Source organism: Chelonia mydas, chromosome 1, assembly GCF_015237465.2.
Source record: "Chelonia mydas isolate rCheMyd1 chromosome 1, rCheMyd1.pri.v2, whole genome shotgun sequence".
Lineage (NCBI taxonomy): Eukaryota > Metazoa > Chordata > Testudines > Cheloniidae > Chelonia > Chelonia mydas.
This window is the reverse complement of record NC_057849.1, coordinates 207,313,720-207,331,122: the sequence shown is the minus strand read 5'-3', so window position 1 is coordinate 207,331,122 and position 17,403 is coordinate 207,313,720. Positions and strand designations below refer to the sequence as shown.

The 17,403-nt window shown below is 46.0% G+C and overlaps 1 protein-coding gene across 9 annotated transcripts in view; it reads left to right on the top strand.

The window, feature by feature from the left end:
* Positions 1-17,013, top strand: part of LOC102929563 (rap1 GTPase-activating protein 1) — a 63,016-nt gene extending 46,003 nt beyond the window's left edge. For 4 of the 9 annotated variants that reach the window (XM_037911284.2, XM_043543297.1, XM_037911300.2 and 1 more), the window contains 4 exons: positions 1,115-1,217; positions 14,059-14,144; positions 14,290-14,359; positions 16,181-16,989. In XM_037911284.2, coding sequence (XP_037767212.1) covers positions 1,115-1,217; positions 14,059-14,144; positions 14,290-14,313 — 213 coding nt within the window. In that variant the 3' untranslated portion in view covers positions 14,314-14,359; positions 16,181-16,989. Of the gene's footprint in view, positions 1-1,114; positions 1,218-14,058; positions 14,145-14,289; positions 14,360-16,180 lie in introns of all 9 variants that reach the window. The other 5 variants (XM_043543451.1, XM_043543340.1, XM_043543407.1 and 2 more) reach the window with 3 other exon arrangements.
* Positions 17,014-17,403: the final 390 nt, after the last annotated feature.

Genomic DNA, 17,403 nt, shown 5'->3' with positions numbered 1-17,403 from the left:
AGACCAGAATACAAGAAGAAGCAAGCTTCACCATCCTGGCTGTCACCCCCACCATCTCTTGGGACGCTGGGAATCACCATGACACTGCTGGGCCTTTGTCATCCTGATCCTGAGAGATGTCCTGATGAGACTATGTCAAAGAGAGGGACCCAGATGACCCTGCCACCTCCATCAGCTAAATGCCAGCTATCACCTGGGATGGGAGACTTTTTGTCTCCCTTTCTCCCTCAGCCCAGCGGCATCCTTTGTTTTCCCTACTTTATTTATTTTCTTTCTATCTCTCGCCTTCTGTTTAATAACAGTCTGGCTTAGCTGGCCAAGACTGCATTATTTATTTATTTATTTATTTTTGCAACACTGCTGTAAGCCTGCTGCCAGGAAGGTAGAAAAAAGCAATGTCTTAAACGGCCCAGTGCTGGTACAAGTTTGCCAGGTCTCAGATTGGGTGATCAGCCCATGTGCTGTGTTTCTCCATCAGCAAGACTGCAAATGAGAGTCAGCACCAGAAATAGAAGCTGCATTTTCTATCTTTTCTGTTCCCTTTTATGTGTGTCTATGTTTTGTTTTCAAGAAAACTGGATCAGATTTTAGAGGCAGCTCCAGCTCCTCTCAGCTAACTTCTCTTTTCCCCACAAAGGACAGTTATTATCCTCTTTAATACCATCTAATATTGCCAGTTGGGGGAGTTCCTTCTAAAAACTCTCTCCAGCAAAAGGGAAAGGGAACAAGAGATGTTATTAAAATGAAAGCCTTGTGTAAAACTTTACATTTCAAATGCTTTGACTATTTTTCCTTCTTTTCTGTATCTTTAATAAAAGGTTAAAAGATTTGTAATGGTATTTTTGCCATGTTACTAAGCAGGCTGAGGTCTCTGTATACCAAACCCCGAACTGTTTTATGTTGGACAGTCACATGTTAACAGTGACTTTTGGGGCCCATTTATTCCATCAAAATTAATACAATTGTTCCCCAAAAGATTCCCCTCCTCCCACACTCCAGTTGTGTCCTCCCAAGAGATCCCACTTTATTTAAATTCTCCCTTCTTCTGGGTACACTGGGTCTGTCCATGTTTACAAAGTGTCTTCCTAAAATATCCCTTCTTTCCCCTCTCCAGGAGCTGATATGCTCTCTTGAGGGCCCTCAGAAGCGGGATTCCCTGGTTCAGAGTGTGTGGCTGGATGACAGTGTGGGCACACCCAGTAGTGCTAGCTCACCAGGTAAACTGTGCTCCTACCTCCCTCTCTAGAACATGTGAGGGAGTGGAGAGGTAAAGAGACAGCAGCAGCACCTGTTCTCAGTACCCAGAATGGGAGGAGTGCAAGGAAGTGAAGTGGAGTAGCAAAGGGCTGGAGAGGAACACAAACTAGCAAGGGAGCGTAGAGAAGGGGGACAGGGAGATGTGAGGAGAGAGTTGAGAATGAGGGCACTTAGGATGTTCACAATATAAATGCTTTGATACATATGGGAGTGGGGAGATGGCAGGGGGGACTTTTAGGTAAATCCTGTGGACAGCATGTGTGTGTGTGTATATGCACACACACACACACAATATATACACATACACACAGAGACAGATTATAGACAGGGCTAGCAGACCTGTCTGCTATTACGGTTGCCTGCCACTTCCCATTATAAGACCCTGTTTTCATTTGCTTATAACTTTGTCAGACTTTAACTGTTTGGGCTGAAATTGCTGATGCTGGGTGTCTGCCTCAGGCTGATTTTGAGGGGGGAGGGGAAAGGGGGGGAAATTCAGTGAAATTGGTTTAGCTGTTTCTAGCAATTAGATTACCTTTTTTTCCCATGTTAAAAAAAAAATCATGAGACTTTTCTCAGAACAGCTCTCACGCCCCCATGGTTTGGAGCAGGCAGGGATTAAAATTTGGAGCAGGAGGGTGTCAGGGATGTGACTTTCGCTATCCCTGTGAAAATCCAACCAAACTTGGCCAGATTAAAAGCCTTTGAAAAATCACACATGCTCAACACAGACTTGCTAGAGCTAAACAACTAAAATCTCTGAAGAGTCCATTGTCACTGAGCATACTGCATCCCCTCCTAGCACTGACCAGCAAATGCATGTGCCATCCCCACAGAGTGACTGAGCATGTTCCGTCCCCTCTCATCTTCACACATGACAGGACTGCACCTGTGCCACCTCCATGGAGCAATTCAGCATATTCCAACCCATGGCTACAGGAGCTCAGACTGACTTCCCCTGTTGTTGATGCTTCCAGCTGATCCAGACTGGGGTGGGATAAGATGAGATGGGATAAGAAGCTTAGGGAGGGAGACTAGGACTGGAAGCCAGTTTGCTGGGGAGTGAGGGGAGGCGGAGGGAAGGAGGAGAGGGACAAATTGTATGAGGAGTTGGGAAGGGAAGACTAGGACTGGCTGAGCAAGGTGACTGGGATGAGAAGCCTGAAGAATGGAGACTGGGCCTGGGGAATGGAACCAGATAGAGTCTCTGCAGTAACAGGAGTTTCCCTCCCTGCAGGGCTATATATCAGGCTGACATTGATATTAAGTTAGGGTATGGAGCCAGACCTCAGGATTTCCAGAGCAGCAGCAGTGTCCCCCTCTCATTATATCCCATGTAGGGCCCTGGCAATGGTGATATGTTGGGTGGCACTCAGGTCCCTGCATTGAGTGGTCTGGTCTTATTGGGAGTAGTGGGGAAGAGATGATGTGTGGCAGGAGAACAGACTTGTACAGGGGCTGATGTTCCGGAACATGGAGGCGCAGGAGAACCTGAGAAATTAGAGCTCTTAGTGATCTATTACAACTACTCTGATTTGAGAAGTAGGTCAGCAATTCAGTGTGTAAAACTCTGAAACTCCACGGTGTCAGCTCATACTGGGATGGTGTAGACCAGTTTTTGTAGGATTCGGTTCATGTAAAGCCCCAGAGAATATTAACTCCGCCCTCTAGTGATGCCATGCAGCAACCATACAATTAAGATGGATGCCTAGCAGAGTTTGTGATCCCACATTAGACTAAACCAACTTTTGGAGACAGTTTTTCCATATTGTTTCCTCTCGTTTCTCCCTATAGGGCAGAATTAAGGTTGTTTGGGAGTCCTAATTTAGCATGCTCAGACCTTAACATGTCTGCATGTCTTTGAAGTTTAACTTGAACTCTGAACCTGCTGGGGACATAATGCTTGTTTTGGAGATCATTACATCATCTCTATAATATTTTTTCACCCTAAAATGCTGCTCTGATCTCTCAGTTCAGTGATTGTCTGGGAAATATACAACATAAACTAGGGACTTCCACCCGATCCCAGTCAGTGCAGAGTCCATAAGAGGGAAATGGAAGTAACATTTTACTGAAAAACAAGGCAGAGATTTCCAGTGCAATAACAAACAAGCAGATTGGTGCCCCAAAGGGATGAAGGGGGGAGAAGCAGCTCCAAATGCCAATTTCATGGTAGGGTGTTTTTTTGTTTGTTTTGTTTAATTCTTCTCCTCTGCCCTGAAGTTCAGCAGGTAGGAGGGGTGGTGGGTAGTTCCAGCAGCAACATGGAGAATAGGAGTAATTAACAGCTACCACAACAGCACATTCCCCTCAGCAGCCAGCTAGGAACCCACATATTACGTTCAGTGATGGAGTCAGGCTGCAGGGTCTCCAGAGCAGTGGAACCAGGCAGCAGTATCTCTCCTATACTGCAGTATGACAAGAGGTGAATTCTGGGGGAGGAGCTTCAGATTTCCCACAGCAGCAAAGCATCCCTTTCTGCCAGGCTAGATAGTACTCACAAGGCTATATCCAGAATCAGGGTCTTCACAGCAGCAGTATGCAGTCTGTGCCTGCAGGGCTTCAGAGGAACCCATTAACAATGTCCATCGTAGGGGTGGAGCCAGGCCCAGCAGCAGAAGAGTGTTCTTGGCTGCAAGCCTATAGATCAACCTTTTTATAGATGTTATTTGTGGGATGGAGGCAGGCACCAGAGTCTCTGCAGCAGCAACAGGTTCCTTCCCCATAGGGCTATATAGGTGCCTGGCATTGCTGTTGAACTTGGGGATGGGGGTAGGCCCAGGATTTCTGCTGCAGCAGCAGCAGTAAGAGAAGCAGCCTCAGCATATCCCTCTCATCCGGTCCCTGTAGCCCCCTGGCAATGGTGATACCCTGACTCCCTATCTTAAGTGGCCCCGTGTTATCGTCAGCAGTGGGGAAGGGGAGATGACGTGAGGTGACAGGAGACGAGGCTCACAAAGGCTCTGATATTCCGGCACAGGAGAACCTGAGGATGCTGGTGTTGAAACCCTGGAAGAAGAGGAGTCTCCAGCAGGGATTGTTGTTAGTGCAGGGGAAGGAAGGAGCCACTTTTCAGGGCTGCTGTTAGTGTTGGAGCAGGAAAGAAGCCAGATAGGGGCTTGGTGTGAGGAAGGAGCCACAGAGCTGGGCTGGTCTCAGGGGATGAACTGAAGAAATAGACACTGAGGGGGCTGGTGTGAGGGACACGTGGAGAAGGAGCCACCTTAGAGGGCTATTAGTGGAAAGGGCCAGCAAAAGAGTAAGGGACAGAGGTGGGGATTAGCACAGCGGGGCCTGGTGTTTGGGGCAAGGGAGGAGATTCTGGTCTTTAATATCTCCACCCCTTGGGAGCTCTCTGTGGTTTGGGAAGGCCATCAGGAAGCCAAGCCCTAACTCCATGGAATGGTGTGGTGGCTGCCCTCAGACTTGGTATCAGGCATCACAGAAGTGTTAACCCTCTTGGCACCTGATGGTGGCAGGGCTTTCACTGTGCCTCCATGGCAGTTGTACAGGGGCAGGTCTCTAAAGCATCCAAACTGGCCCAGGTGACAGGAGGCATCTTCCTGCCACACCCTGAGTACATCAACACTGCCTCTGCACAAGTGGCAGGGAATAGGGGCCCAGGAAGAGGGATTGGAAACTGGTGGGATTTCTGCACCCGCAGGGAGAGACAGACACAAATGGGGACTGAGGAACCAGGGTAAGTTCTGATTAACTTACTTCACTTTTGTAGTGAATTTTGTTGTGTGAGCAGTAGGTGTATTGAGTAGGCAGTAAAAGCACCAGCGCCCTGTGGTTAGATGTGATCCCACCTCGTCCACAGGCCTTGTGGTATTTATGGACAGTCCAGGACTCCTGGACAGTACCCCACTCCTCCTTGCTTCCAGAAAGGGAGTGAATAGGATCAACAGTTTCATCCAGCCAGGTCACCTCCTTCTAGCTGGCCTCTATCCTTGTCTCGCAGAACTTGGTCCGATCTAACCATACAGCCTTTTTATTAAACTGCTTCAGACTCCTCACTTCTCTCCCCTCCCCTCCTTTACACCCCGCTGCCTCATCACATTCATTTTGGTCCCATCCTAGAGCTGAGCCAGAGCCATGAAGTTCAGATCCAAACCACACCTGAATATGAGGATGTCCAGGCCCATCTCTGTCCAATCCTCCCACTTGGGAAAACCTCTGTCACCCCATATCTCCTTCCGCCAACAAGAGCCACGCTCTCTTGCTTACCTGCTCCCCTCTCAGCCCATATAGCAGGGGAGTGGAAGCTGGTTGACTCCCTGGACATCTCTGTTTGTGTAAGAGACCCTGGAGATAAATCTCTCAGAGGCTGGTGGCTCATGCCCCAACATTTGCAGTCAGGATTAGACACTCCATGGTTAATGGTAATGTTCAGCTCCAGACTTTCCTTGAGATTTCCCTCCTGCTGGCTGGGGGTGGGTGGTATGCCTAACAATTGCATGCTAAGGGGCCAGTGATCTAGTACCACTTCATAGCTCATCCGTGGACTTAAAGGCAGCTCCTGACCTTGCTCCCCTAGTTAGCGACGGTTTGTCAAAAAGATAGAGAACAGGAAAGCCGGTGTGAAAGTGCAGAAGGGAATGCAGATTTGTACCTCGGTTGCTGCCCTGCACCATGGGAGATCCAAGGTTAAAATGGGGAAACCCTGCAGACGTTATCACAGCCAAATGATAATAAAAATGAAAGCCCAAGAAGCAGTATAGAAATGGTCCCTGGGGGCAGACTGTTGACTGCAGACTCCATTAAAACAGAAAAGGGTCTGTGATATCATCACCCCCAACAGTCTGAGTCTTGTCACAGCAATGGAGGATGATGCAGAAAGGAAGGGTCTGTGGGATGGGTTGAGCCCTTTGGGGATGGACGGGGCCTTTCCTAGAGATGCTGGAGGGGTTTGAGATGGAATGTAATGAGATTGGGAGCAAACAAAAGTGGAGAAGGGCTTTTCCTAGGGAGTGTGGGGAAAAAACTGGGGCAAGGATATTTAGATTTACTCAAGTGATAAAAACAGCACATGGTGCTCTTGACGGAATGTAAAAAATACATCACAAAAATACCCTGAGTGCAGCAGTACAATTTAATATTCCCAGACAAAATGACATTAAAATAAAGATAAGGTTTCTAGCACAAATTAATAATTCAGCATACTCCATGTTACAGGGGTGATGTATTTATGCCAAAACTGAGCGCTATGGTACTGAAATGTGGTGGGATGATTCCCATAATTGGAATGTTAAAATCAATGGTTATAACCTATTTAGGAATGTTTAAGTGGGCAAAAGGAGGAGTGGCAGTCTGTCAAAAATGGCATTATTTGTTTCCGATTCACTGATACCTCAGAAGAAAGTGATCTTGAGTGCTTATGGATCAATGTCCTAACTGGTAAAGCATGAGATTGAGAATTAGTTGGTGTCTGCTATAGATGACTAAATCACAGTAAAGAACAGGAAGATTGGTTCCTTATACACCAATGTATAATGTGTAGGAGGAAAAAAGTCTGTGTGATAATCAGGGATTTCAATTTGAGTGACATATGCTGTGGGTCTCATACTACCAGTACTAAAATATCCTGGAATTTCTAGGTATTATAGATGACAATTTCCTAACTTAAAAAGTGTTGCATCCAACCCAGGGGAGTTCTATATTAGCTCTCCTTTTGAGAGATAATGAAGAATTGATCACAAAACTAAAAATGAACAGTAACCTAGGTACAAGTGATCATGACTTGATCATATTTAGATTATGCAAACAGAGTAAAGTCCAGACCAGTGCTGTATATATTTGGTGCTTTAAGATGGCTGATTTGACAAAGCAGAAATCAATTATGAGAGAAACAGCTGGGAGAAATAATGCAACCAGACATGTGAATGATAATTGGGAATTGTTTAAGAACACCTTGCTAGATACTCAAAAAGCCACAATCCAACAAACAAGGAAGAAGGCCATATTGGTTAAAAAACTGACATGGTTTAGAGGGGAAATGAAGGCAGCTGTTAAAAAATATATAACAAATGAAAGTAAGGGGAAGTTCACAGTAATGAATATAAATCAGAATCTAGCAAATATAGAAAATTGATAAGGGAAGCAAAGGGACACACAGAGAAATCTATGGCCAGCAGAGTTAAGGACAATAACTTATAATGATTATTATCAATAATAATGCAAAAAAGGCAGAAGTGTTCAAAAATATTTGTTCTGTATTTGGGGGGGGAAGATGATGTAATCAGTCATAACAAATGATAATACTATTCACAGTCCATTAGTATCTCAGGAGTATATTAAACAGAGGCTACTAAAGTTGGACATTTTAAAATCAACAGGTCCAGATAACTTTCATCCAAGAGTTTTAAAAGAGCTGGCTGAGGAGCTTGCTGGACTGTTAATGTTTATTTTCAATACGTCTTGGAACACTGGGGAAGTTCCAGAAGACTGGAAGAACACTTAACATTGTGCAATTATTTAAAAAGGATAAACGGGATGACTTCGGTGATTATAGGTCTGTCAGTCTGACAGTGATACTAGGCAAGATAATGGCGTGGCTGATAGAGGCCTCATAAAAAATTAAAGGAGGGTAATGTAATTAATGCCAATCAACATGGGTTATGGAAAACAGATCCTGTCAACAAACTTGATAACTTTTATTTATAAGATTACAAGTTTGATTGATAAATGTAATAGCGTTGATGTAACAGACTTCTGTAAGCCATTTGACTTGGTACCACATGACATTTTGATTAAAAAAACTGGAAAAATATAAAATTAACCTGGCACACATTAAATGGAGTTAAAGCTGGCTAACTGATAGGTCTCAAAACATAATTGTAAATGGGGAATCATCATCGAACAGGTGTGTTTCTAGTGGAGTCCCACAGGGATTAGTTCTTGGCCCTATGCGATTTAACATTTTTATTCATGATTTGGAAGAAAACATTAAAATAATCACTGATAAAGTTTTCAGATAACACAAAAATTGGGGGAATGGAAAATAATGAAGGGAATAATGACACTCACTGACAGAGAGTGGTCTGGATCGCTTAGTAAGCTGGGCGCAGGCAAACAGTATGTGTTTTAATATGGCTGAATGTAAATGTATACATCTAAAAACAAAGAATGTAGGCCATACTTATAAGAGGGGGACTCTATCCTGGGAAGCAGTGTCTCTGAAAAAGATTTGGGGGTGGGGTGGATAATCAGCTGAACATGAGCTCCCAGTGTGATGCTGTGGCCAAAAAGAGCTAATGCAATCCTGGGGATGTATAAAAAGGGGACAAATTGGAGAGAATCCAGCAGAGGGCAATGAAAATGCTTAGGGGGCTGGAGCACATGATTTATGAGGAGAAGCTGAGGGAACTGAGCTAATTTAGTCTGCAGAAGAGAAGAGTGAGGGGGGATTTGATAGCAGCCTTCAACTACCTGAAGGGGGGTTCCAAAGAGGATGGAGCTAAGCTGTTCTCAGTGGTGACAGATGACAGAACAAGGAGCAATGGTCTCAAGTTGCAGTGGGGAGGTCTAGGTTGGATATTAGGAAAAACTATTTCACTGGGAGGGTGGTGAAGCACTGGAATGGGTTACCTAGGGAGGTGATGGATTCTCCTTCCTTAGAGGTTTTTAAGACCCAGCTTGACAAAGCTCTGGCTGGGATGATTTAGTTGGGGTTGGTCCTGCTTTGAGCAGGGGGTTGGACTAGATGACCTCCTGAGGTCTCTTCCAACCCTTATCTTCTATGATTCTTCTCTGAATCTCGAGCAGGGCCGGATTAACTTTTTGCGGGCCCCCCTGGGGAATGAAGGGGCCAGGGGCAAGAGCATAGCGGGCAGGATGGATTTGATTTAAATCATTAGCCAGGAAGACTCGATTTAATCATGGTTTTCTACATAAAAGTGCATTCTTGTTGGTTGTTATAACCTTAATACATATTCTTCACATCTCAGAGATAGATGTAGGTTTAATTTTTAGAAGGTACATACTATACATTTTTAAACAGTGATTTATTTTGAAAACTTTTCAGATGAGTTTTACAGCTATATCAGAAAATAAATGAGTGTTTGGTTATTTCATTTACCAAAGGTAAAGCAGATATTTATAAAGACACTGGGAGGTGAACTATCTCCAATTCAACAGGTTAATCATTAATATTTGGAGGATTTTCTTGCCACGCTGTATTAGGAGGAGAATATCATCAGGCAGACATTTAAATTGTTTTATTTAACTAAAACAACAACGTTAAGTATTCTGGATTTTTTTCTTCAACGGCAAACATATAATTTTTTAACAAAAAAAGCATATGTCCCTCGCTTCTCACATTTATCTCCAGACTTCTCCTAGTCCAGATCTATTCCGCCCCCCCAACAATCTTCTATTCATTGAACATTTTGAAACTTTGTACTTTTAGAGAGAGGTAAGGGATTGATTCTGTGTACACAAATTTGCAGCGGGACAATAGAGTTGAGATCTGTTATTTCTCACTATATATTATTTATTTATTTTAAAACATTTTTTCTGTTAACAAGCATGTTATCTCTGGAGACACAAATCCACAATTGGAGAACTGCAAAACTAAGCATCTCTGATGGTATCTTCTAGACTGAGCACTGAGTCCCATTGGGTAGATAGAAAGATTAACCTAAATAATCTATACAGAAGCCTGTGGAACTCCATAAAATTGGGTCCCTAATCCATGAACTATTAGAATTCATTTACAAAACTTTTCTTAAACATGACATTAATATATTGTCTTATACTACAGAATTAGAATTTATAATCCCTATTCCATGATGAGATATCTTTGAGCTACAATGTATCTTAACTAAAACTATTTTTAGATAGGTTTTTTCTCCTCAAAAAGCATTTTATCAAAAAAATCCGATTTAAATTTTAAAAAAATCTGATTTTTTTTAAATTGATTTTTATCCACCCTGACAGTGGGGCATGATGCCGGGGGGAGGATTGGTCCCCAGCTGGAGTGAGGCAGGGGCCAGGGGCAAGATGAGCACAGTGGGGCATGGCAGGAGGATTAGTCTCTGCTGACTGGAGCAAGGCAGGGGCTGGGGGCAAAAGCACAGCGGAACGGGAGCTAGGGTTGGTCCCTGGAGCAAGGGAGGGGCTGGGGGTAAACTGCAAGCACAGCAGGGCTGGGGAGTGGGTAGACAGGAGCCCTCCCCCCCGCCCCCGCCGCTATCCACATAAAGTGGGTACCTACAGTCTCCATGGTTCTAACCCATTCCCTTCATCTCTCTCTGCACTGAGCTGTCCCTCCGCCCGTGTGAAGAAGTGAGAATGTTCTTAATGTTTTCTTTGAATACTGTGTGGGTGCCTCAGTTTCCCCTATGCATTTCTTAAGTATCTAGGTGGTGGGATAAGGGTACATGATTGTTGCACAGCCCTAGGCAGGTGTGATGCTGTCTGCACAGAGAATGGCTGACACCGTCTCCTGGCAACTGATGGCCCGGGCCCCTCCCCTACGAGGTGCCAACTGAAGGTGTTGGAGAACAAAGAGATCAGGTGGCCTCCTGGCCTGGGAAAGAGTCAAAGGTCAGAGGACGGGCTGGAGGGGGTTGCAGTTTGGAGCTGGCTGGGGAAACAGAGGGAGGCTGAGGGGTCCTGTTTTCTGTACCTATAAGCTTTGTTTTGGACTGTGTTCCTGTCATCTAATAAACCTTCTGTTTCACTGGCTGGCTGAGAGTCACGGTGACTCGCAGGAAGTGGGGTGTGCAGGGCCCTGACTCCCTCACACTCCATGACATCCAGCAGCACCAAGACAGGTTCTCTTCCAGCCCCCTGGGGTGGGTGTTGGGAGTGGGAGGAGTGGAGGCTAATGTGATTACTCCTATAATCAGATTTTTAGTTTCCAGTCAGCACTGCTAACCGGACACTCAGGTCCATTTTCTACTGGAGTTTCCAGTCTAAAACTGGATACCTGGCAACAGGGGGTGCCAGAAAAGCCTGAGGGGCAAGCAATCATTTTTAAAATAGAGAGGACTAAGCCTTAAGCCGGGGGAGGGGGTAAGCAAGAGGTGGGTGGGCTAGGCAGTGGAGAGGTGCTAGTGGGCAGGGCCATGTCTGCTGTACTGCCCAGGTAGGTTGGAGACCAGTCGACACAGTATCCCCAGCCCAGGTGACGTGACAGCCAGTAGTGGATTTAGAGTTAGTGCTCAGCCTCATTTTTGGGGCCCCTCCTTGGAACCCAGCCAAGAAAAAAAACATTCTCTCTTAGCTCCCCCCCCCCCATTTTTCATTCTTTTTTTCTTCCTCCTCCTCCTATAAGTAATAGCAAGTAAATTAAAATAAAGTGAGGTACCTTGATTGTTTTTGTAGTCTAACTTATTTTTCCACAGACGACTTGAAAATCGCTGGGAGTCTCGGCAGACCACTTATCTTTTCAAATATTGTTTGTACCGTTAGCTAACTATTGTAAAGCACTTTGGATAAGAGCGCTTTATAAAAAAAAATGTAAAGAAAAGTTGAGGTGCGGGGTCTGGTCAGGACTTAGGGTGCGGGAGGGGGCTCAGGGCTGGGGGTGCAGGGTCTGGGAGGGAGTTAGGGTGAAGGAGCAAGCTGGGGGTTGGGGTGCAGGGTCTGGCCAGGAGTTACGGTGAGGGAGGGGGCTCAGGGTTGGGGCAGGTGGTTGGGGTGTGGAGTGCTTACTTGGGGTAGCTCCTGTTTGGTGAGAGGGGTGCAGGTGGGAATGTGGGTGGGGGTGCAGCTCCCATTTAGTGCTCAGGGTGGGGATGTGGGACGGTGCAGGAGTCAGGGCATGGGGGGGGCTGGGTCTGTGGGGGGATGCAAGAGTCAGGGCTGGGGTCATGGGTGTGTGTGAGGGGGGTGCAGGAGTCAGAGCAGGGGACTCGGGGTGTGAGAGGGTCATGGGGGTGCTCCCTGCCTCGAGCAACTCACAGCAGGGGGCTGGAGGGGGTATGTCCCGATTCCACCCCCTTCCCCAAAGCCCTGACTCGCGTCTTCTCCACCTCCTCCCCTGAGCAGCAAGTGCACTGCAGCCCCGCTCCTCCCCCTCCCTCGCGGTGGCAAACAGCTGTTTGGAGGCGGAGGAAGCACTGGGAGGGGGAGCGGCAGGAACGTGGCACGCTCGGAGGAAGAGGCGGGGAAGGAGGGAGCTTGGCTGCCGGCGGAGCCTGCCCTGCAACAGGAGCCAGCAGGACCAATCTTCTGCCCCTGCAGGAGAGAGCGGTGGGTGCAGAAGAGCAGGCCGGGGCCCCTTTGGAGCTTGGGCCCGGCGCCATGGCTAAACCCGGTACCGATCTTGAGTAGGGGTAGAGAGGTTGTTTTACCCCTGTATTTTGCACAGGTGTGAATGCTATTGGAATACTGTGTCCCGTTCTGGTGTCCACAATTCAAGAAGGATGTTGATAAATTGGAGAGGGTTCAGAGAAGTGCCACTTGAATGATATTAGAAAACATCCCATATAGTGATAGACTTAAGGAGCTCGATTTATTTAACAAAGATAAGATTAATGGATGACTTGATCACAATCTATATGTATCTACTTGGGATACAAATATTTAATAATAAGCTCTTCAATCTAGCAGACACAGGTGTAACATGCTCCAATGCCTGGATATTTTAGCTAAACAAATTCAGACTGGAAATAAGGCATAAATTTTTAACATTAACTATGGGAACAATTTACCAAAGGTTGTAGTAGATTCTCCATCACTGGCAATTTTTAAATCAAGATTGGATTTTTAAAAAAAAAGATATGCTGTAGGAATTATTGTCCTATTTCATACTGGACAAGTCACTTAAACCAAACTTTTCCCAGGTGGTCACTGATTGCGTGTTCCTCATTTTCTAGGTGCCCAGTGTTAGATCCTGGGGTCTGATTTGCAGAAGTGCTAAAATCTATGATAGCTGTGCTTTGAACATATGAACTGCTATATAATGCTAAAAGTCTCAAATTAGGCTGCCAAAATTAATGGACAGTTCTGACTATTCTCTTTGTGCCTCACTTCCCAGTATCTAAAATGGGGCTAATATCACCCCACAACCTCACAGGGGTGTCGTGAAGATAAAATGATTAAAGTCTGTGAAGCACTCAGGTACTATAGTGAGGAGCATCATAAAAAAGGCCCTGAGGAAATTAATAATTCTGAATTCAGAACAGTGTTTGAGTAGTGTAAATAAGCCCTGGGGCCACACACTGAACAACATGGAGAAAACGAAACATTAACTGAGCACTGTCCATCCTGTGTACTGAAAGAGGCAAGGGGCCTGTGGAAAAAATAGTATGTAATTAAATAATTATGCCTATGCACAAGGAGGCTGAACTAAGGCTGCACAGGCAGCCTTAATTCTGGCATTTCCTCATTTTCGAGTGCTTGACTTTACAACCTTAACAATATTCTTTTAAAATAGTTTTCTGTGTGTAACGGTAGACAGTGGGGTTGAAATGAAGGGACAGAAATATGCACATTTGGAGTAGTTGGACACAGTGTTTAATTTGTAATGAAAGGTGCCAGGGCTCAAGCAATGTTTTTACTTTCATAACTGACACAGCAACCCCACAGTTGCTGCAGATATGAATTGCCAAGCCTAGAGGTGCTGGAGCTCAACCCTAGCAAGCCCTGGCTCAAATTAAGAACGGTTGGAAAGCAGCTTTGCCACATGCGGGCAAGCTTATCAGACAATGCAAGAGATTGTAGGGATCAGACAGATGGGCGTGATGGCTGAGGGGTTGAGACAAATTATGGATCACAAATTGGGGTGACAGACCTGCTTTTCCCATTGCTGGAAGAGCCAATTTTCTTGTGTGCTTGGCTCTCTTCTAGTAACCCGACTGCTCCCGTCTAGCAACGCTGCAGGCTCCATGGAGAAGGGGAAAGGCAGCAAGGCAGATGCTCAGCGTTACAGCCCGGTATGTGCCAGGCCTCCATGTGCTTCCATCCTCACCAACATCCAGATGATGATGGTGCAGGGGGCTTTGTATGCTCAGGAGTCCAGGGTGCACGGGGAAGATTCTTCAGGGAAGGTTAAAGAACTGCCATTTCCTTGTTCTACAGGCCTCCATTTTGTGCTGTGTGTGATGTCATCGCTGGAGGGGTGTCACAGTGCATGCTGGGTAATGTACAGGTAACTGACATACTAGGAGCCTTTATGCCCCTGGATGGAGGTTTGGAGGCAGGTAGCTGAACTGTGAAGGATGAGAAGGGGCCTTTGCTCCATCCCCACCCCTCCACAAGGCAGATTCACAATAAAGCAACATCCTAGTGATTCCTTCCATGGCCAACTCCTTATGCCACTACACAGCTAGCTGAGCCCCCTTCTCTGGCAACTTCTTTGCACCCCACTCAACAACATAACCTTCCCCAGCCACCTCTCCCTGCCTCATCATACTCTGGCCCCTTCTTAGCGCTGTCCCCTTTCCCCCAAATGCTCTTTAAGTTTCCCACTTTGCTCAGACATCCCCCATGGTTCCCAGGGTTTTCTTATTTTGCTGAACCATCTCTTGCTCACCGGCTAGTTTTGCATCTGTTTCCATGTCTGTCTGTCTGTCTGCTGCTTTCGGTCTGTACATTGGTGGGATGTGCTTCTCTGTGGCAGTGTTACAGCTTTTTCAGATAGTCATAATGTGACTATCAGCTACTAGACAAAGTAATAATAGGGTGAGTGGCAGCAGGGCTGGAGGGAGCTCTCTGAGCAGCAGGGTCCCTAGGGTTTCTGAGATGCAGTGGGAGCAGTTTCTCTGGTTTTGTTAATGTCTTGGTGAGTCAGTTATCCAGGTGACAAACTTCCTCTCTCTGACCTGACAGCAAAGTAGCACACTGCCCCATGGGTGATGCGGATGTCAGACTGTGACACACTCCCCACGGGGACTGCAGATTTAGCAATATAACCGTGGGGGAGACAGGGCAGCAGAGGAAACACCCACAGGGAAGGAAGTATACTGCATTTAGACGGAATACCTGATTTTCCATTTGCTGTCCCTTCTGAAAAGTCAGAAAAAAAATTGTTTCGGGTTCAACAAACCATTTCATCTGGCTTTTGAGTTTTTTAAATGTTTGTCAATTTTTAAAAATAAAGTTAAAGTTCAACACAAAGTCATTTAGAAGTGAAACATCTAAATATTTAATTTTGAAAATGTCTAAATGAAACACTATTTAGACTAAGATCTTTAGGGCAGGGACCATCTCTTTGTTCTGTGTCTGTACAGCACCTAGCACAACAGGATGATGGACCATGACTAGGGCCCCTAGGCACTGCAATAATACAAATAAATCAAGCTTTTACTTATGTATTTACTTTTTTACCAAGAGCACTTGGTGACTTTGGCAAATTGATGAGATGTGTCAGATGACCCAATTTGCATTTTTCAGTAAAAAAGGTTCAGCTGAAAATTTTTGCCCATTCTATGTGCATAACCCTAAATGGCCCGTGGGTAATTCTGCTACTGCCCTATAGCTACCCCTGGGCCTAGTAACACCAGGTGCTGAAAATCCTCATCTTCAAACCACATGAGTTGAGGGCATTTTTCATCTCTCCAGAGGTGCTTAACACCTTGCAAGATTGGTCCAGTGTCTTTGGCTCAATGGCAAATTCTGTGTCTCACCCTGGAGATGTTTTAGTCAGGCCTGCACTGAAACAACCAAATGTGCACCACAAATTCTCTGAGGCTCTCTTTACTCCTAGACTAGCAGCCTGTGCTGCCTAGTGTCACCCCCAGGGTCTCCTTAAATCCTAACCTGGATTTAACCATCACAGAGGAGGATGCTGGCTGCACCACAGGAGTTTCTTATGAATGACAATACCTTATCTGAGGTGGAGGGAGGTGGTCAGGTTGAGTAGACAGAACAAGTGAGGCCAGATGGTCCCTTCAGAAGCAGTGGCAGCTGTAAGATTTGTGTGAGGGGAACTTGCTTTTACTGACTGTGTGTCTGGTTCTCTCTCTCTCAGGATTAGCTGCTGAAGTGAAGGGCCTGGCTACTCCTCACCTTAGAGATTCAGAGGAGACAAAGCTGGATTCCCAAGACTGCTGGCCCTTCTGCTTCCTCCAGTGATGGTTGTGTCAAAAGCAGCCAGAAAACCAGCCATGAAACCAAATGTGGCATTAATTCATCCAAGTATATCATTACAGTTCAACCACCTCAGGGGCCATAAACAAGCTGTTCCACTAGGGGATTTCCATCCACCAGTGGAGAGGAGAGAGTGAAAAGGGAGCACTTTCAGTTTGTTTTTATTCCTGGTATAAAACTTTCCCCATTGAGTCCATTGCAGAAGGGTTCAGAGAGCCTGTTCATGGTCTTCTCTTCTGGGGAAGACAGCACTTAAGAGTCTATTCTTAGAGGCGGCAGAGAAATCCAGTTCATGATTGCTGCCATATGAATTGACATGGAATTTGCCATTAACCTCCAAGGTCATTACTGTAACCCTGTCATTAAAGAGAGGCCCAGGCCCTGAAGCCATTGAGAGCTATGCCCATCCCCTCAGAATGTGTGTACATGAAGGTCTCTCCTTCCCCCATCTTTCATCACACTGCAAACTTAGTGTAGGAAACATTGTCCAGTTGGGAGTCATTCTTCTTACGGTACCTGATGAGTTCCCCAGCCTTGTCCTTGAGGAGTTCATTTTCCCTCGGTACCTTCTCCCTTTTCTCTCTCTGCCCTCCACTCTCTGTACCCTGCAGTAGCAAGATGTGTAAATGTGAATCTCTGACCCTCACTCCATGCTTGTGGTGTGTGTGTGTGGCATCTTGGGCTCGCAATAAAAGGAGATTGTGGCCAACAGACCCTGGGCTCTGTGAGGCTGTTATTGGCACGCTCACATCTTCACGCTACAGTCCTCTAAAAATGCTCATGATGCTAAGACAGTTCAGGGCATTGTATATTTTGTTGTCATTTTGAAGGGGGTTGCAGGGGGGAGGGGGAAGAGAGGGGTGAAAGGAGGAGGAGAGAAAAAGAGCTCGCTCCATCCACAGGAGGGAACCTCTCACAGTGCTAGTCCCCAATTCCAAAGCAACAGTCCTTCACCAACGCTGCTGTCCCTGACATTGCCCAGGAGAGAGAAAAATCAGTCACCCAGGCTGTTGTGGCTCCCAGCCAAGTCACACTCATGCCAGGGAGAGCGGTCTCCTAGCCCAAACATGCTCAGCCAAGGAAGTGGCGACTCCTAGGGGTGAG